This window comes from Gadus chalcogrammus, chromosome 3, assembly GCF_026213295.1.
Source record: "Gadus chalcogrammus isolate NIFS_2021 chromosome 3, NIFS_Gcha_1.0, whole genome shotgun sequence".
Lineage (NCBI taxonomy): Eukaryota > Metazoa > Chordata > Actinopteri > Gadiformes > Gadidae > Gadus > Gadus chalcogrammus.
In genome coordinates, this window is record NC_079414.1 from 9,584,094 (window position 1) to 9,605,467 (window position 21,374).

The window sequence follows — 21,374 nt, forward strand, 5'->3', positions numbered from 1 at the left end:
TTGGAGCCTCTGGATGCTCTTGCCAGGGATCCCAATGAGGAGTGCATTGCAGTAGTCCAACCTGGAGGAGACAAAGGCATGGACGAGCTTCTCTGCATCAGCCAGGGTGAGTGATTGGCGGAGTTTGGCGATGTTCCTGAGGTGGTATAAAGCTGTCTTACAGAGGTGTTTGATGTGGGTGTCAAAATTAAGTTGTGGGTCCATTTTAACACCGAGGTTGGTGACGGATGTGGAAAGGGGGATGTTTTTGCCAGAGAAGGTGATATTGGTGATGGTGGGGGAGCGGAGCTGATGTGGCGTGCCAACAAGGATGGCTTCCGTTTTATGGCTGTTAAGTTGTAGGAAGTTGAGCTTCATCCACGCCTCTATCTCCTCCAGGCAGGTGGTCAGTGTGGATGTTGGCAGAGGGGCAGAAGAAGTGGGGGTTGTCCTGATGTAGAGCTGTGTATCATCAGCATAGCAGTGGTAAGACAAGCCATGCCTGCTAATGACACTACCCAGGGGGAGCATGTACAGTGAGAACAGTGTGGGGCCCAACACCGAGCCCTGCGGGACACCGCAGGTGACGTTATTGGTGTGTGATTTTGCTTTGCCCAGGGCGACGTGCTCAGTTCTGTCAGTGAGGTACGAGGTGAACCAGTTCTTTACATTTTAGAAAAGCCTATGGCTAAACTGCTATTTTAAATGATTATTTTTTCTCTGTTATTTTTCTTTTTAATCTAGTCTTTTATGTTGTATTTATCTTTGAATGTGCATTGTAGCACTTTGGGGTCATTGAGTTGATGTAAAGTGCGTTATAAATACAATTTATTATTATCATTATTATTATTATTATAACATTACAGATATAGCTTTATTTTAACATTACATTTTTTATCATTATAAAAATGAACAAATAAAATTGTAAATGCTTTAAACGTTAAATAAATTCAACCCAACTTGTGGGTGCGTCCAAGCAAGGGCAAACACAAACACATTGCGCTCTCAAGAGAGACGGGGGCGGATTTAATTCGATTGACTGCTCATTTGGGCCAATGAAGAGCCGGCTCTGGTTAAATTGCTGCACCAATCAATCTTCGGCAAGGGGCGTGTACCTGGTCCAAAATTTTCCGCGGCGCTCGCCATGGGCCGAGACGGAATATCCTGGCCTGAACCGGTTTCAACCGGTCCTGGTCTTGAGCATGAACGGAGAGGAAGACTCACACACTGGCACACACACACATTAAAACACACACACACCACTGCTTGAATACACTTAATACGAGGAGAAGCACAACAAATAAAACAAGTCGAGAGTATATTTTTGGATGTGGTGTATCCGTAAAAGCTATCGCTGTTAGCTTCACTTAAACTGCTAGCCACGGGAAGCGGAGCAATCAATGACTAGTGCGTTAGCGTGCTAATAGCTAACCGTTAGCAGCTCGGAACGGAGATATCATTGACTTGTGCGATAGCGTGCTAACTCGCTAACAGCTAACTGTTAGCCACGGATAACGGAGGAATCAATGACTGGTGCGTTAGCTTGCTAACTTGCTAGCAGCTAACTGAGCGGATTATCATAGATTTTGGAGGTGAATTGGTTTCAGTTTCTTTTGCTATTTTGAATATATTGAGTGCGACCCAGTGTAGAGCATCGGACGTGTGGAACTCTGAAAACGTTACAAGGTGTACCTGAGTGTGAGCTGATGTTTTGTTAGCCCGAGGAGCTAAGCAACTAGCCGATTTGAAGAGTAGTGTGGGCTTGAAGAAACGTGGACCATGAGATAAGCAAAGATCTCACACTCTCCACTGAAAATTTAACTCGCTGGTTGAATATACACTTTACTTGTGTAAGAGAACGGCTCTCTTGGATCAAACAGGCTTCATACTCAACGTGCAAGACACATTGGGTAAGTTTAAAACATGCTATTCAACTGTGTGTGGGTTCTGACTTAAATGCATGATTGATGTGGACGTAAAAGTATACGAGTAACGATATGGTGTGTGTGCCTCGTTTCACACGTTTTGGTAAATTATATTGAGAATGCTTGCATCGGTCGGATGGGCTGCAGAAGAGACCTGCTACATACAGCCTGTGTATGAGGGAGGGGTGATCTGGTTTCACCACGGAGGGCCGCTGTTTCCTCCATAAGCCACTCGCCAATCCGCTCACCATGTGGTTTCACATTTATAGTGCGCCAACCCTGTACTTACCAGCCAGGCTGCGACCACACGCACTTTTCTGGGCCTATTCCACAGTATTATGTGTGTCGAGGATAATCCCCACGGTCTAGTCGCAACATTTGCTCACCTTTTTGGAAGTATCCTAGCGGTTTAGCTGAACATGGAATCACAGGAAGGACTGTCAGCATCTTGTCGCTGTTACAGGCGGTGAAATATCCCGGGCGTTTTGCAGTAAAGCATCGTCTTCGGGAGGAATAACGAGATTGGCCGTATTTCAAATGACTTTTTGTAAACATCGTTTTAAGATGAAATCCTACGTGTTGCAAAGCCATCAGAATAGCGAAATATTTCCCCAAATACATTCACTCTTAAGGCCTATATGTGCTCTTTTATACAGTTGCGAAAGGAATTGACCAACCTGTTTACTGAACGTTTCTATAGTATTCGTTGTATCTGAATGCATTTTTCCTTTGACCCAAATATATTGATTTGAACCGGTTAGATTAACTCATTAAATTGTCGTAGTAAACGTTATTCCTGCATACTTCAAATAAATGACGGCGTGTTGTAGCATGACAGCATTGGCTCAACTGAGGTCGCATATCGTTTTAGGTTTCGGTTCACTTTGTATGCTGCTGTCTTTACAAAGGCATTCTTTGAACACACTGGCATCTACCAAACAAATTCCTTCTTTTCAAATGTTTATCTGGACCAAGCAGGTGACCAGGCACCTGTGTGTTAAAGTGTACAGGATGGTCTCTCCCTCAGTCATACTAGTTTATTCCACAGTGTTTTTAAACGCAGCTATACCACAGGTAAACAGTTGTTTTATCGAGCTACAAGCAAGCAAGCCATTTCAAATGTATCCGCTTCAGGGGCCAAAAACTATTTTAGTGTAGATGGATGGCCAAAACAGAAAAATAAAACATTGTTTAGTTAATGTGTCCATGGCCTCAGAAGTAAGGTTACATGTGTGGGTTTAAACGTGATATGCCCCCTCTCTCCCTCCGCTGTACCCGCTGCAGCTCCATGCCAGCAGAAATGACCATGTTGGCGGATCATGCAGCCAGACAGCTGCTGGATTTCTCTCAGAAGCTGGATATCAACCTGTTGGACAATGTTGTCAACTCCATGTACTACGACATCGGATCCCAAGTAAGGAGCGCTTCCATAAGGTCTCCCTACATGATCACCACACACAAAGACCAGGATGCAAGATGGAGTGGCATCCTAGAGCTCCCTAACCCCAACCTGCTTCTTTATGACATGTATCTGAATTCATTGCTAGTTACTTGGGATAAAAGTATACGACTCATCAGTAAGACCAACATTCCCCTTATAACAACTTTCCTTACCATGATCCTGTCTCTTGGTTATATTCTAAAAGTGTCCAGCAACTCATACAGGCATGACTGCAGTCTGTGTTTTGTGAAAATAATGTGTATTATTTTTGCAGCAACGGATGGCTCAGGAGGTGTTGACGAATCTTAAGGATCATCCGGACGCTTGGACCAGGGTGGACACCATCTTGGAGTTCTCCCAGAACATGAAGACCAAGGTACACACCCTATTGATCTCAGTAAACGCACCATGTGCCACAATCTTTTATTATGAAATATATTTAATCTTGATGAGCTAAGTATAAACGCATATTTTTTAACTTTGGCGTTAAATTAACTGCTTTTCCTGGCACAATGTTTCAAAAACAACGTTGAATATTCCTTCTAAAAAAACATAGGTTCGAACTATATTAAAATATTAGAGCTGTCAAGCGATTAAAATATTTAATCGTGATTAATCGCATTAATGCCATAGTTAACTCAGGATTAATCGCAAATTATTTTTCTATGCTAAATATCCCTTGATTTTTTTTGTCCCATAATTCTTCTCATTTTAATTCTCTTATCAACATGGTGAAGTGCATCGGCTTGCCTTGTGCAAATGATTTTTTTATTGATAACAACATTGGCATATACTGATCAAAACAGGACGATACAAAAAAAGAGCCTAGAGTGCAATTAAACGACTGCTTTGAACAAATGTCATTTGAACATAGCAGTCAGGCTACTGCTTCTTTGTTTTGAGCCAAAGAAAAAAAAAAAAAAGTTTTTTTTTTTTTTTTAAATACAATAATTGCATTAATCGCGCGATAAATTTTTTAACGCCGTTACATTTGGTTTGCGTTAACGCCGTTAATAACGTGTTTAACCGAAAGCTCTATAAAATATCTATTTTTGCGGATTTGTAGGGATGGGCATGATTAACCGCCGATCGACTAATTGATCATTAAGAATTTCGTCTGACGTAAATTTGTCATCAATAAAAATAAAGCAAATAAATTTACCAAAAAACCACTACAATTACCATCCGTAGTGTTTTTCAGCAGAGAAATAGTCTGCCAAAGACGTTGAATTTGCTTAGCACCCGGACACGCTGGGGTTGATGAATTACCGGACTACTTCCGGAGCGATAGGAAAGACAAAAAAAAGACTGAATCAGGCAAAAGAAATACACTTTCCTTCACAACGGTCCAGTTCGGTGTGCTTAAAAGTACCATCGGACCAATTGAGAACTGCTGCAACTGCTGATACCATCTCTCTTAGTTAAAAAGTAGCAGCACCCACCCCAAACCAATCGGAATAAGTGTATACATGTCGATTATAGTGGATTACACCACCTCTTCTATTCCGCATGGAATTCTATTCCGATTTACATGGACAATTCTGATCCGATTAGATTTATAATCGGAATAGATCGATTCCTATCATGCAATCCGAATGTACTGTATATATGGCATTTACAAAAGTGGTAAGCGTACGTCCGTAGGTCTCGTGCATTCTTGTGTATTCCGATTGAGGCGTATATATCTTAATTTTCTATTCTGATTGAGCTGTTTTTCCACTTCTAATCGGACCAAGTGTCCATGTAAACACAGGAGAATTAACAATCAATTTTCATTGCATTTTGAATATAGCATATAAATAGTTAATTTTAATATAAAAATATTAATGATTAATCAAAAATTGATCGTTAATTCTCCCGACGATCGACTTAGACAATTTAATCGACTGCTCCTCCCTAGCGCATTGTCCATAAGGGGTAAACCAAATCAACGAGAGACATAACTACTTGTATAGGTAGATTTCAACATTAACTTTAAATTATGTACATATATATATTACAAAATAAACAAAATATCCGCTACCTTAAATCTAAAGAGTGAGAACTGAGATCGACTGAGATCCATAAAAAATCTATCAAATATTTATAGGCTATAAATTGTCACATTGTGTAGTGTAATTCTTTTTGATAAAATAATTGATTTCCTGACAGAGAGGTCCAAGATGGGTCCAAACGAGCAATATGTTTGCTTATGAGGTTCTGGTCGTTGAAAAGCTGGCCTGAATGGGATTGTAAGGGTGCACTCACACTAGGCCATCTGCATGGACCATAATAAAGTCTGCCACCAGTCAGAGGTTTAACAACAATGGACAACAACACAGAGAACACACCAACAGCTGAACCGCTTGACACGATGTTTACCGTTTAATGGGAAAGAAGGCTCGTCGCCTTCATTATGTCTGTGACCTTCGCATGGACTATACGTCATCCAGCTCAGGTTGCGTAGCCGTGCGTGTGCGCGTGTCGGCTCATTAGCATCTGTACCGTAGCGGCCCGTACCGTAGCAGCACACCTCTCCCAAGTGGCCAAATTGGCCTGGCCAGACTGGCCACACTCACACTGGCAGATTTGAGCATGGTTAGGTGTGAAAACGGCCACGGCCAGATGGCCTAGTGTGAGTGCACCCTAAGGTCACAAAGGTGCAGAGAAGTCAACTAAGTGAACAGGGGAACTTAAGTAACCTGACCTTCCACTGCTGTAGCTGCACAGACGGACAGGTGGGCGTCCTAGGTCAGCTGCTAGGCCAATATCTCTTGATTAGCAGATTACTTCCTTAAGGCTGTAATTTGCATTATGAATGATACATTTTTGTGTTAGGGCACTCGAAGTTTTCTATTAAAGATTTAAAATATGCTATAAAGGTAAAGGCCCAGCTAGGTTTTCTCTAGCTATGGAGATGATCAACAGGCCTAATGTACTACACAAGCATTCCTCTCCCCTTCCTTCTCTGGAACAGGGATTGCAAGCTTGTATTTTCAGTGAAGGAGAGAGGGATTTGATGCAGAAATATTTTGTTGACGGAAGTTGTGATGGTTATTTGATTTTGTTTGTAGTGACGGCTGGTCAATGTGTATAAATTGTATTTCTCTATGTCCGTCTCATTCCCTAACCTTATTTTAATGTTTTTCTTTAGTACTACGCCCTGCAGATCCTAGAAACGGTAATCAAAACTCGTTGGAAGATTCTCCCAAGAAATCAGTGTGACGGTAAGAATATAACTAAATAAGCTTTTAATTGAATATATATATGTTAAAACTTGCGTTCTCTTATGCACACTTTTCTAAATTTCGCAGGAATCAAGAAGTACGTTGTGGGTTTGATAATCAAGACCTCTTCTGATCCTGTTAACGTAGAGGTACAGTGGCCATCGCTCTCAACCTTATTTTTCTCTGGTTTTATTCTGCATTGCATGTAGTCAAACCTAGTGAAATTTAAACGTTTAAATATTGCTTGTTTTTGTGTTTTCAGAAGGAGGGTGTGTACATCGCAAAACTCAACATGATCCTTGTTCAGGTAAACGCATCCCACAACCTCAAGTTTTATTGATACCGTAGGAAGTTTTCCAATAAGATAGTAATGACAATAATTCATTGAACTTAGATGCAACATTCAGGGTAAGACGCAGACTACCATCACTTGACACGGAAGAGATACAACAAGGATAACGTTATTAATCCTGTGAGGGAAAGAAAACATTAGATAAATAGTTGTAATAACAGGGTCAATCATGTGTAATTAGAAGTACTGTAATAATAGCTAATAAATTGTGTGGAGTGTTGCTCTACTGTAGCTGAAGTATTGGATCAAGGTCCATTAGGCGGTGATGCTCAGCCGTAGCCCTCTGCCCCCCCAGATCCTGAAGCAGGAGTGGCCCAAGCACTGGCCCAACTTCATCAGTGACATTGTGGGGGCAAGCCGAACCAGTGAGAGCCTCTGTCAGAACAACATGACCATCCTCAAGCTGCTCAGTGAGGAGGTGTTCGACTTCTCCAGTGGACAGATGACTCAGGTCAAGGCCAAACACCTCAAGGACAGGTAACAGCCCTAGTAGCCCTACACTGGACTAGCACTACACTGACTCCACACTGAACTAGTACTACACTGACTCCACACTGGACTAGCGCTGCACTGACTCCAATCTGGATTAGTGCTAAACTGACTCCACACTGGACTAGTACTACACTGACTCCACACTGCACTAGTGCTACACTGACTCCACACTGGACTAGTACTACACTGACTCCACACTGCACTAGTGCTACACTGACTCCACACTGGACTAGTGCTACACTGACTCCACACTGCACTAGTGCTACACTGACTCCACACTGGACTAGTGCTACACTGACTCCACACTGGACTAGCGCTACACTGACTCCACACTGAACTAGCGCTGCACTGACTCCACACTGGACTAGCGCTACACTGACTCCACACTGGACTAGCGCTGCACTGACTCCACACTGGACTAGCGCTACACTGACTCCACACTGGACTAGCGCTACACTGACTCCACACTGAACTAGCGCTGCACTGACTCCACACTGGACTAGCGCTGCACTGACTCCAATAGCGCTGCACTGACTCCACATTGGGCTAGCGCTGCACTGACTCCACGTTGGACTAGTGCTACACTGACTCCACACTTAACCAGTGCCGCTCCATTTCTTATGCATCCAATGATTCTTGTCCCTTAAACAAGGTTCAGAAACATACTACTTTGAATTGGAAGCATTATCATAAATGTATCTATATTCTTTGAAATGAACATTCCCCATCCCTACACTCGACAATAGACCAGTAACTACTAGACTTACTAGTACTCTATTTTAACTCAGCTATCTCAGTCCTAACCAGGAATCTCTTGTTCTTCTTCCAGCATGTGCAACGAGTTCTCCCAAATATTCCAGCTGTGCCAGTTCGTCATGGTGAGTAGAATCAGATTAACTGAGCTGGACAGCTCCCAGCGTCTGCACCCGGACCTTAACGTGTACCTCGTGTACTGTTGGGAGTGTTCCCAGAATGCACCTCTTGACCCTTTTGTGTCCCTGTTCTGTTTTAGGAGAATTCCCAGAATGCACCTCTGGTCCACGCCACTCTGGAGACATTGCTGCGCTTCCTGAACTGGATCCCGCTGGGCTACATCTTTGAGACCAAGCTCATCAGTACTCTGGTTTACAAGGTATAGGATCTAGATCGTAAATGCGTCTCCTGTAAATATTGATTGTGGATGTGGCTCTACACACCAACTAACCATGGCCAATATGTCAGGTTGTAGTGACCCATGTTCGATTCTGACCTGCAGTCCACTGCCTCGTCCCCTCTATTCATCAACCCACTCCCCTATTTATCCTCACTCACCTGTCCATCAAAGCACCAGCACCATAATCAAGTAGATGAGGAAAATATTGACTGTTAAAAATCTGTAGGAAAATCTACAAATAAGATGAGACGGTCTCGCAAAAATGTTCTTGAATTGCAGCTGTAAACATCATAGTAGCTGTGTAACATTGTGCGGGGATCTCCATGTCTTCATACCTGGGTTGATGTTGCTTCATCACACCTTTTGATTTAGGCCCCGTCCACACGAAGCCGAAACAGGCGAAACCGTTACGGTTTCGATCTATCCGGTTTCGCAGTATCTCCGTAAAGACGGAGTCAAGCGAAACCGGGTAGATCTGTAGAAACGCTGTAGTACACATTCCAGGCCCATAAGGGGCGCTGCTTCTGCTACAGAAATCCTTTCTGTTGTGAGTACTGAGACTCCGCAGGCTTAACAGTCATTGGCTAGAGGGTCGAGGGGATTAGGGGATTGGGCGATGACGTCATGGTTTACGGTTTCAGTCGGTTTCAGGCGTCCACACGAATCCAAAACGTAACCGGGTAGATTTGAAACCACCTCCGAGGGTGGTTTCAGAAGTTTGCGGTTTCGGTCAGCGGATTCGCCGGCTTCGTGTGGACGGAAGGCCGAACCGTACAAGACCTTTGCGATTTCGCCACGAAATCGGCTTCATGTGGACGGGGCCTCAGTCAAGGCTTCAGAGTCTTCCTCGGGTTGCCACTAAACTCTTTACCTGTTCACCAGTTCCTGGACGTGCCCATGTTCCGCAACGTCACCCTCAAGTGTCTGACGGAGATTGCGGGCGTCAGCGTCAACCAGTATGAGGAACAGTTTGTCAACCTGTTCACCCTCAACATGTGCCAGCTCAAACAGGTAAACGCAAACTCCTGTGGGAGCTCTATAAGTTGATCGATGGGTGGGTGGCCGAGCTCCATCGGCCGGCAGCCAGTAAGACGTCTCTAAACGGTCTCCACGTCACCCATGTTCAGATGCTGCCCCTCAACACCAACATCCGCCTGGCCTACTCCAACGGGAAGGATGACGAGCAGAACTTCATCCAGAACCTCAGCCTGTTCCTCTGTACCTTCCTTAAAGAGCACGGCCAGCTGGTGGAGAGGAAGCCCAACCTGAGGGAGACGCTCATGGAGGTGAGGTCTTTGGCTGTTGGGGGCTGTATGAAGCCCATCCAATCATTTATTAAGCCCAAATGTAATGATTGGATTGCCTAATCAGTCTGTCTAACAGCTAGGGCTGTCAACAAATATGTATATCTACATTTTTTCAAGCTGTTCATTTACTGCATGAGGGACAAAACAAGTAGAAAAAAGCAAAATATTTTTATTCTGATTACAATATAACATTTTTATTAAACTAATAGTTATATCTTTCCATCCCTGGATCCCCAGTGGGTTCTAAATGCATATTTTCCTCTGCAGGGCATAGTAAACAAAGATCATCACTGACAGTCAGTGACTGGGAATGATGCTGAACCAGTTGTCAGTTTTGTCCTTTCTCTTTTTACGCGAGTATAGTAGCACTGCAATCTATCCCCAAGGGTAAAGCGTATCTGTTGTCACATTGCAATGCAAATCCCTAGGTTTGATTATTATTTGATGTTAATGAAAAGAAAATAGTTGTTTCACAGCATAGCTGTGTCCGTTCAACCGAGTATGCGCTGTCTCTCGGAGTGAGACCAAATTAATATATTTATATTATTCTATAACCCAATGTTTATAGCCATGCTGCCTACCCAGCAGGCAACCTGTTCGGGGCAATCATTGCGCTTAAGCTAGAAATGTTTAGGAGTAGTGCTTTTGGAGGGAGGCCTGAAGGCGGGGTGGGATTTTTCTGTTGGATACTTTCAAAACCTAGCTGACTCGGGCTGTTTTTTAATTACTGCCATACCAAAGTAATTTAAAAGTTTGGATTCCCGGTCGGAGACAAAGATGGGGTCACAGGCCAAAAGAGTTTGATCAGTTAGTTAATGGTTTTGGTTCCCGTGTCTCCAAGGCCCTGCACTACATGCTGCTGGTGTCCGAGGTGGAGGAGACGGAGATCTTCAAGATCTGTCTGGAGTACTGGAACCACCTGGCAGCTGAGCTGTACCGCGAGAGCCCCTTCTCCACCTCCACCTCCCCGCTGCTGTCCGATGTCCCGCCGCGGCGACACCTCTACCTACCCGTCCTGTCCAAGGTGTGACCACGGGGTGTGGCCCCACAGGGTTGGGGATTTCATTCCTCACCAGGGCCATCCAATGCTAAGAATCGATGCATACACATTATTGCCATATATTGCTTCGGTATTTTGTCCTTAGAGTAACAACACAAATGAGAATAACACAATACCATACTCTCACTTTAATAGCAAGGAAATACAAATAATGTCTTAAGTATTATGTATACTGTACATGCCTCCACAATGCCTAGATTAAAGAGTGATCTTTGAGTGTACTCTGGTTAATCTTCTACACTGGTATCGTGTACGCAGGTTCGGCTGCTGATGGTGAGCCGCATGGCCAAGCCTGAGGAGGTGCTGGTGGTGGAGAACGACCAGGGGGAGGTGGTGCGGGAGTTCATGAAGGACACGGACTCCATCAACCTCTACAAGAACATGAGGGAGACGCTGGGTGAGCCCACGACAAATTCACTTCCTTACTCCGCCCATGTACCGATAGGTGCGCGGCAGTGTCGATTATGACCAGAAGGATCTGGTTCTCATCAGGACACCCTCGAGACATGTTGAATCATCTGTGCTAACTGTTTTCACTTTTGGGTTTCCAATGATGATAATAAAAAAACAAATATATATATATATATATATATATATATATATATATAGAATACGGCATGGACGAATGTGGGAACATAAATAGTAGTTTAAATGTAAGCCCTGAACCTTAAATGTAAGCCCTGAAGGACCAGGAGAAACTCAAGGGAACCCTCTTTCCAAGTTGGGGGTGCACTGGGGTCCCGATGGGCAGAGACGTAGAGGCAATGCGTCTGTCTCTCATGCCGTCTACCTGTCTCGTCCACCACAGTGTACCTGACTCACCTGGACTACGCAGACACGGAGCGTATCATGACGGAAAAGCTCCACAACCAAGTGAACGGCACAGAGTGGTCCTGGAGGAACCTGAACACGCTCTGCTGGGCCATCGGCTCCATCAGCGGCGCCATGCACGAGGAGGACGAGAAGAGGTTCCTGGTCACCGTCATCAAGGTGAGCACCTCTTGGTTCTACTACTCGCCCCAATCCCGATGTTTTTGGTTTGGGGTCGATTTGCCGTCCTGCCGCCGCGCCAAAGATGCGTTAGCAGTAGGGGTGTGATGAGATCTCGTGCCACGAGATCTCGCGAAATTAAACTCGACGATATTACCCGTCGCGTTAAAAATCTGTCTCGCGAGATTTGTGAGCTTTCCAAACTTCTATTTGTCGCCTGTGGGGGCAGTAATGCGCCTTTGCTACATCTAGTCTGCCAGAACCTAAAGAAGGAAAAGAAGAAGAGGAGGAGAAGGAGGGGAAGCAGGGGAAGCATCGATAGCAGCCATAAGCTGTGTTCGAAATCGTTCCCTATCACGGTTATAGTGTACTATATAGGGTGCTCGCCATTTTGTAGTGGTGTTCGAATTCTCAGTGGTTAATTTCATGCACTAAATAGTGCACTTAAAATCCCCAAAATTTGAGTGTACATACGATGTACCCTACATGTTACTCCCGTATACCACAATGCAATGCGGTCGTGTTTTTCCGGGGGAGAAGAAGAAGCTGAATAACCGCGAAAACAAATGCATTTAATGATGGAGTCTCCGGCTTGCGTTTAGAAATGTCTACAATTTATTTGGGATTTAACATAGAATAATTTAACATTCAAAATTTATTAAAAAAAACTTGAACAAGGAAATGTAACATTCAACATCAATAAAACCTCCAGCCCGGTTTGTTTAGATGATGTGGGCGCATCACGTCACACAAAGACCCGGCGTATTTACTGACGCAAATGACGTTTAGAAATGTTCAGCGTAGTGTCCGAATTCTCGTTTGTTCGTTCCCTATATAGTGCACTATATCATGAACACTATATAGGGAATAGTGAGTGAGTGTATAGGGAACGATTTCGAACACGGCTAAAGACAGCCAGAATGACATCGGAAAATACCCGTATTACCGTCGAAGGTTGGTTTATAATGGTTGAACCGGTGATGAATAACCAAACGATAATAACCGTGTGTCCCATTCTCCAGGACCTGCTGGGGCTGTGTGAGCAGAAGCGGGGGAAGGACAACAAGGCCATCATAGCCTCCAACATCATGTACATCGTGGGCCAGTACCCCCGCTTCCTCCGGGCCCACTGGAAGTTCCTCAAGACCGTTGTCAACAAGCTCTTTGAGTTCATGCACGGTGAGCCCGATGACCCGGGGCGGGGGCCACAAATGACTAGGCGGATAGGTTCTGTCGTACCCCACCGGACCTGAAGGAATCTTTGAGCTGCTCCTTAATGACTTGAAATAATTGCAGTGCAAATGGCTTTAGATGATGAAAGGGAGTAAATGAGTACGTTCTGTGACCACCCTGATCATTAATGAGAAAGGTTGTTCTTCCAAGAGCTGTGCTCTTTGCTTCGTGTTCATCAAGGGAACATTTTAGCTTGTGGAGAGTTGATCTCTTGAAGACACTATTTGAGTAGACTTTGGAAAAATGGCCGGGCAGCCAGATCCAAAGTTTTGCCATGTAAATCAGGCTCAGTTTTGCTTACCTTCATGGAATGTACAAAAACAATGATGATGAGCAGTGAATCAATTGTATATAATGGGACAATTGTTATTGTAGTTTTGCCCAAACAGTAGAGGTGGGGTCTGTACAGTACTTAATGGCTGAATCTATTCCTGAGATGAGGCTTTCTACAAAGTGCATGGCCTTTGGGTACAAAATACTTAAGTGTTTTTGGTTCTTTCGGCCCACAGAGACCCACGACGGTGTGCAGGACATGGCGTGCGACACATTCATCAAGATCGCACAGAAGTGCCGGCGCCACTTTGTGCAGGTGCAGGTGGGCGAGGTGATGCCCTTCATAGACGAAATCCTGAGCAACATCAACACCATCATCTGTGACCTGCAGCCCCAGCAGGTAACAAGGACACAAGAACACTTTTTCGCTCTCACACACACGCTCAGGTTATACCTGTAATAAGGTGGCAACAGGTATATCGGTCACATCTGTAGGCAGGAAGTAACACACCTGTTGCATCTGTCGGAAGGAAGTAACACACCTGTTGCATCTGTAGGCAGGACGTAACACAGCTGATGCATCTGTAGTAAGGAAATAAATACGAACTGTGCCGTCTAACTCCTGTGTCCTCCCTGCACTCAGGTCCATACGTTCTACGAGGCGGTGGGCTATATGATCGGAGCACAGACGGACCAGGCGGTGCAGGAGCATCTGATAGAGAAGTACATGATGCTGCCCAACCAGGTGTGGGACAGCATCATCCAGCAAGCCACCAAGGTAAGCCTCTCCATCTGACAGGAAGGAACTGATGGAGAACCGCACAACCATAATGGGACAGTCAACTCGCATTTAAATCATAGATTGGACTTCATGTTTCCAGGGACTATTGACGGTCAACATTTTAAGCCTGTACATGATTGGCTGGATTTTGCTCTCTGTGTAGAACGTGGACATCCTGAAGGATGCAGAGACGGTCAGACAGCTGGGCAGCATCCTGAAGACCAACGTGAGGGCCTGCAAGGCGGTGGGACACCCCTTCGTAGTGCAGCTGGGCCGCATCTACCTGGACATGCTCAACGTCTACAAGTGTCTGAGTGAAAACATCTCCTCCGCCATTCAGAGCAACGGTCAGTTCTGCTGTCTATCTCTGTAGTACTGTCTCTGCTCTTATTAATAGGAATGGCTGTCTCTCTGCTCTTATTAATAGGAATGGCTGTCTCTCTGCTCTTATTAATAGGAATGGCTGTCTCTGCCATTATTATAAGGACTGTCTCCTTGCTCTTGTAAGTAGGGCTGTCTCTCTGCTCTTATTAGTAGGACTGTCTCTGCTCTTATTAGTAGGACTGTCTCTGCTCTTATTAGTAGGACTGTCTCTGCTCTTATTAGTAGGACTGTCTCTGCTCTTATTAGTAGGACTGTCTCTGCTCTTATTAGTAGGACTGTCTCTGCTCTTATTAGTAGGACTGTCTCTGCTCTTATTAGTAGGACTGTCTCTGCTCTTATTAGTAGGACTCTGTCTCTGCTCTTATTAGTAGGACTCTGTCTGTCTCAGCTTGTTTGTTTGACTGTCTGTCTCTCTGTCTGTAATATAAGCAGTAGAATTGAGCGTTTGGTGTGTGGTCCTACAGGGGAGATGGTCACCAAGCAGCCCCTGATCAGGAGCATGCGGACGGTGAAGAGGGAGACCCTTAAGCTCATCTCGGGCTGGGTCAGCCGCTCCAACGACCCCCAGATGGTGAGGACGGGACACTCCATCAGAAGTCTTGTTCAATACAGTCCCTTGTGTTGTGGAGTCATCGTCCACTCTAACGTTTGATTCTCTTTTACGCACACTCATAAATGTCATTGGCAAACAACACGTACAACGCTTTCAGTGTAAGAGCAAGGAGGGCCCCCAGTATACACCATTACTGCAAGAGGCCTTGGCCAGTGGGAAGCAGTTGAAAGAAAAAGTCTGCAACACTGCTTATGCTCCCTGTGTGGTTATTTATCTAACACAAATGATAATTGAATAATTTATTAAATTTATGTTGCACTTCTCTTGGTGTGTGTGTATGTGTGTGTGTGTGTGTTCTACCTACCGCTGGATTATCGTTCTTTATTTGAATGTGCTTAATTCTTTCTCTCTCTCCTATCCTCCTCTCTCGCCCTCTCTCAGGTGGGAGATAACTTTGTACCCCCCCTACTGGAGGCGGTGCTCATCGACTACCAGCGCAACGTTCCGGCGGCCCGCGACCCCGAGGTTCTGAGCACCATGGCAACCATTGTCAACAAGTTGGGGGCGCACATCACCACGGAGATCCCCAAGATCTTTGATGCCGTCTTTGAGTGCACGCTCAACATGATCAACAAGGTTGGCATGGATACAGCACGCATGCACGTCACACTTCTACACATGACGCAAGTGCACTTCATGTTGTTGTAGCGTGCATGATGGTCCAGTGGTTACAGGGTCTGACTCCCAGCAGAAAGGGGCTGGGGTCGATGACTACAGTAAGTCTGTGGTGCATTGCAGCAGCCTAACAAGTCATCCTTGAGCCAGTTAACCTACTAAGCCCTACACACTCCTTGATGACTTATATCTGAATTCACTGCCGATCTGTTAGTAGAAGTCTCCTAAATGATTCAATCAATGGTAGAATATAAAGGCAATCGGGGTGTGCTGGGGAAATGAAATGAGGTTAATAATGGCTTGTCTAAAACGCTATAGAAATGCACGTTTCATGGTTTATCCCATCTTACCACATTATGGTTTAGCATCTTGTAAATAACCTGATCTCTGTTCCTCCAGGACTTTGAGGAGTACCCAGAACACAGGACCCACTTCTTCTACCTGCTCCAGGCAGTCAACTCCCAGTGTTTCCCTGCCTTCTTGTCCATCCCCCCGGCCCAATTCAAGCTGGTCCTGGACTCCATCATCTGGGCCTTCAAGCACACCATGAGGAATGTAGCGGACACAGGTATGATCCTCTCGCCTCTTCCTCTGATCGTCTCTTGTCCTCTCTCCCAGCTTCTTTACTCCACTTCCCCTCAATCTCCTTGCTCCTCCTCTCTCTTTCCCTCTATTCTCTACCTGGCACAAAATTAATAAAAGCATACATTGTTTCACTTGCGAGGCGGATGTGAAACTACACAAGTGTTTCAAAATAGTAAACCTCAGAATAGTGTTGGATGGTTTGTGGATGGAGTGTCCTCCTCACTGTCTTTTGGTGTGTGGAAGCGTTCTCCATACGTGTGTGTGTGTGTGTGAGAGTCCTCCTCACTGTGTTGTGAGGGATAGACCTCCTCACTGTGTATTCTGTTGGAGACTCCTCCTCACTGTGTATTCTGTTGGAGACTCCTCCTGACTCGGTGTTGTGGGTGTGTGCGTACTCCTCACTGCGTTGTCCGTGGGAGTGTCCTCCTGACTGTGTTGTGGTTTCTCCAGGTCTCCAGATCCTCTACACACTGCTTCAGAACGTGGCCCAGGAGGAGGCGGCGGCGCAGAGCTTCTACCAGACGTACTTCTGTGACATCCTGCAGCACATCTTCTCCGTGGTCACGGACACCTCCCACACCGCAGGTACCCTTCACATCACTCCAGCTCCTTCAAACAGCTTCAATATAAAGCAGGTCGCACACCAGACACGGAGCGCTGCGTACTACCAGGACAATGCATGGAGGAAGATGGGTTTTGTTCTGTCTTTAACTAAAGTGGTGGTAGCGACTGATGCCAACTGCTGAAGTGCTGTAAGTTATAGCGCGGCTGTATTGTGGTGCCAGTGCTAGAATTCTTTTTAAACGCGGCCCACTTGAAGTTTCAATGAAGACACAATGCTTTGGCACTGGCGGGGAAAGGATCCTATCCAATGAAAAAAAATTATAAGTCATTTACAGTATTATTGGGAAATGCAGGAAATCCTTCATGCTTCATTTCCAAAATATCTACAAATATTTATAATATCATAACTTGGGTTACCGTGTAGTGCACCGACATATAATTACCTTCAGGGGGTCCTAAAAGGTAATTGACGGATGTTCAAAAGAAAGGCCTGTGTGTTTCTTCATTAGTTAATCTACAGCATGTTGATTTGCATATATATATATATATATATATATATATATATATATATATATATATATATATATATATATATATATATATATATATATATATATATATATATATATTTTAGGGATGGGCACGAGTAGTAAATTCCAAACTCGAGTGATCGAAGGAATTCCTCGAGGATCAATCGAGTACTCGTTTAATTGAATCTATTTTTAGAATGCAACGCGTCTGCAGCAGGAATAGGCCTGGTGATGAACGGCAATATTACCAACCAAACATGTAATGCTTATTCTCCATCAAAACACATTTTCCTTACAAAAATAAATATGCGTCTCACAATTTAAATCACGTCGAACCAAGGCCTGTAACAGTTTAAAAAAAACAAAAACGAAACAAGTAGCCTAACCATTGCAAATAATTTAAAGCTGCAAATAAAACGGCAGCAAATGGACTATAGAAATACTCAGCGTTGTGATCTTCTCTACACGGCCGGGATTAAAGCTGCGTCTTGTGGCGGTAAAAATAGCCGACACACTAGGTTGCTGCGGGTCTGCTTTCCCGAACTCACCGTTGTGTTTCAGGAGCATATGTTGCCGCTTAGTAATAATAATAATAAATGAAATTTATAGTACTTTCTGGTAGCTCAATTTCGCTAGGCATATTATACATTTCACCTTATAATAATAATAATAATACATTTAATTTAGAGGCGCCTTTCAAGACACCCACGGTCACTTTACAGAGCATATAGTCATCATTCAAAACTATGTAAAACAGACTAGGAATAAAAGGAAAACAGAGGTTAAACATGAAGAATAATAATAATAATAATAATTAATAACACTCAAAGACGCCTAAAGTGAATGGGGGACCCGATTCTGGCGTGCCTGCACACGGCACGGAACGCGCCACACAGAAATGGATACATTTCATTTGCTTTGTGCCCACGGAATGCGTTAGTGGTGCCGACAGAAAATTGATACATTTGCTTCAGAAAACTTAGTTTGTGTATGTATATGCAAAACCGATTTCATTTGTAACGAGGAGTACTCGAGTAATCGATTCCTCACGCCCATCCCTAATAAATATATATATACATATATTAGAGCTGTCAGTTAAACGCGTTATTAACGGCGTTAACGCAAACCAATTTTAACGGCGTTAATTTTTTTAACGCGCGATTAATGCAAATTATTATTTAAAAAAAAAAACTTTTTTTTTTTTTTTTGGGCTCAAAACAAAGAAGCCGTGGCCTGACTGCTATGTTCAAGGCGTATCTTTGTATGTTCATTGTTTAATTGCATTATAGGCTTTTTTTTTGTACCGTCCTGTTTTGATCAGTATATGCCAATGTTGTTATCAATAAAAAAACATTTGCACAAGGCAAGCCGATGCACTTCTCCATGTTGATAAGAGCATTAAAATGAGAAAAATTAATGGGACAAAGAAATCAAGGGATATTTAGCATAGAAAAATAATTTGCGATTAATCGTGAGTTAACTATGACATGAATGCGATTAATAACGATTAAATATTTTAATCGCTTGACGGCTCTAATATATATATAATATATATTATTTAATTTTTTTCTTTAAAAAAATGTTGAAACGCCATATTTTGAGAACGCCTTCCATCATGATTGTGTCTGCATAGCGCTTCTAGCTCTTCTACCCCTCTCTGACGAGTCCTCTCTGCTGCCATCTGCAGGTCTGACCATGCACGCCTCCATCCTGGCCTACATGTTTAACCTTGTGGAGGAGGGGAAGATCAGCGCTCCTCTCAGCCCCGCCAACCCCACCAACCAGGTGTACGTCCAGGAGTACGTAGCAAACCTGCTGAAGACCGCCTTCCCACACCTACAGGAGTAAGTACTTGGCTCAGACTAACTGAACCCTGTTGTTGAGGACCACTGATCTGCTTCTCTAGGCCCCATTTGTCCTGGGGTCAAGTGACATTTTATGGTATAAGGACGTGTAGTTGAATGTCTGTACGTGTTATGTTATCAGGTCCTGTAGTGGAGTGTATGTGTTGCGTGTGACTGTATAGGGTTAAGTGACTGATTTAAGTTTCTTCTGTTTTCTCCGTGTAGTGCCCAGGTGAAGGTGTTTGTCACGGGCTTGTTTAGCCTGAACCAAGACATCCCTGCCTTCAAGGAGCACCTCAGAGACTTCCTGGTGCAGATCAAGGTGAGGGATGATGTGTGGTTGCTCCTCTTCTGGAAGACGTGTATCTGGTGGCTCCTCTTATGGCTGACGTGTGTATGTGTCTGGTTGACCCTCTTGTGGCTGACCTGTGTGTATTTGGACCTGCAGGAGTTTGCGGGCGAGGACACCACTGACCTGTTCCTGGAGGAGCGGGAGACGTCTCTGCGCCAGGCCCAGGAGGAGAAGCACAAGATCCAGATGTCTGTGCCGGGCATTCTCAACCCCCACGAGCTGCCTGAGGAGATGTGTGACTGAGCGCTCCTTCTCTCCAACACATGAAGGAGGAGGAGAGAGGTGGACGAGACATTGGGGTGGAGGGAGATGCAGGACTCTGCTCTCCTCCATAGCTAGTATTTCATTGAGATTTAGTTTGTTTTGTTGTTGGAACAAAGGTGATTGGATACCCGGGTGTGAGCTTGCGTGTGTGATTGAAGACGGGGAGCAGTTGCGCCCCCAAGCACTTGGTTGTTGGTCGACCAAACCCTTGCCATGATGTACCGGACTGTACCGAGAGACGCCAGAAGCCCTACTGCTACGCGCTCAGGTCCCATTTTATATACGAAGACTGCGTGTTTTGGTTTTGGTTTCATTTTTTTGTTCCCAATTCAAGCGATTGGTTTTGTTTATACGATTTGTTGACGTACGTGAAGTGGAACGAATAAAGATTATTTTGATCTCTTGTATTCACATCCCATCCGCCCTTCCCCCTACACAGTGCATAGTTCCTTTTTATTTTGTCAATATGTAATATATATATCTGTGGATCCAGTCCTGAGGCATTGAGGGCAGGCTGCGCTGCCCCCTGGTGGTCCCCTGTGCACTCGCTTGTGGATGTAATGCTGAGCGGTACGGATGACATCTTACTGCCTTTTTTTATTTTATTTTTTGTGCGTGTTGGTTATTCTTTTTTTCATCCTTTTGTGGGGGTTGAGATGGAGCTGGCAACCTGAACGCTCAGTCTGGACAGAAAGTGCGAAGGAAGGTTTTGTGCATACCATTCTGTTTGTAAAACTATCTTAGTACTATGGGAACATAAAGTTGGCTATTTTTACAAAACTTGTCTGCTTGTGTGCTGCTTTTGAATCAAGTTCTTGTTTGAAGTGTGTCACCGATCATGCTGGCAAAATGTTGCTTTACAAATACATTGGGCAATGCATAGAACACATTCCTCTCGAAAGGTCTCTTAAGAAGCTGACCTATGTTTCCATTATCAGCACAATAATTCCCACGTCTGCATTTTAATTGCTTGAGGGGGAAAATGTGTTTATGTTGGTATCTTGATTAGATTTTCTTAGGTTCAGGGGTTTATTCAAAATAAATTCTCGAATAAGTACATAGGGGATCTACTCCAGTCATCTATGAGCAAAGAGGTGTGGCAAATTATGGCATGTATGTCGTAATGTCTGTTCAACAGGTTTTTCTGTTATAAAGATCCATGATTACATAATGTAAACACAAAGGTAGACAAAGGAAATGTAAACCAAAACATTTAATCGAATTTTACAAGTTGGGTATTGATTCGTAGATAAGAATCGCTATTTTTTAAGTGAATCTACTTTTCTTATTGTGTGGCTACAACCCTGGATCAAACATTAAATTCAGTGTCAAACTATGTTCTTAACAATAGATGACAATGCCTCGTATTATTGCGTTCAATTTCAAAAACAAGCCTATTTTTAAACCTTCAGTATACAAGCATTAAGTGTG

The 21,374-nt window shown here is 44.1% G+C and overlaps 1 protein-coding gene across 1 annotated transcript; it reads left to right on the plus strand.

Moving 5' to 3' along the window:
• Nucleotides 1-1,103: 1,103 nt before the first annotated feature.
• On the plus strand, nucleotides 1,104-21,242 carry xpo1a (exportin 1 (CRM1 homolog, yeast) a). The gene is made up of 25 exons (XM_056585836.1): nucleotides 1,104-1,889; nucleotides 3,189-3,318; nucleotides 3,620-3,721; nucleotides 6,479-6,551; nucleotides 6,639-6,700; nucleotides 6,814-6,858; nucleotides 7,199-7,380; nucleotides 8,225-8,273; nucleotides 8,408-8,527; nucleotides 9,431-9,559; nucleotides 9,676-9,834; nucleotides 10,697-10,879; nucleotides 11,174-11,312; nucleotides 11,724-11,905; nucleotides 12,928-13,084; nucleotides 13,648-13,811; nucleotides 14,055-14,189; nucleotides 14,356-14,539; nucleotides 15,041-15,147; nucleotides 15,571-15,765; nucleotides 16,204-16,372; nucleotides 16,840-16,974; nucleotides 19,171-19,327; nucleotides 19,553-19,649; nucleotides 19,776-21,242. The coding sequence occupies exons 2-25, from the start codon at nucleotides 3,193-3,195 to the stop codon at nucleotides 19,920-19,922; spliced, it is 3,198 nt and encodes a 1,065-aa protein (XP_056441811.1). The 5' UTR covers nucleotides 1,104-1,889; nucleotides 3,189-3,192; the 3' UTR covers nucleotides 19,923-21,242.
• Nucleotides 21,243-21,374: the final 132 nt, after the last annotated feature.

Excerpts from the sequence above, each read along its gene's own strand:
- xpo1a (XM_056585836.1), top strand. The coding sequence starts at position 3,193 with ATGCCAGCAGAAATGACCATGTTGGCGGATCATGCAGCCAGACAGCTG. Across the intron at positions 16,373-16,839 it reads GAGGAATGTAGCGGACACAG|GTCTCCAGATCCTCTACACA; the intron begins GTATGATCCTCT and ends TGGTTTCTCCAG. Across the intron at positions 19,328-19,552 it reads GCCTTCCCACACCTACAGGA|TGCCCAGGTGAAGGTGTTTG; the intron begins GTAAGTACTTGG and ends TTCTCCGTGTAG.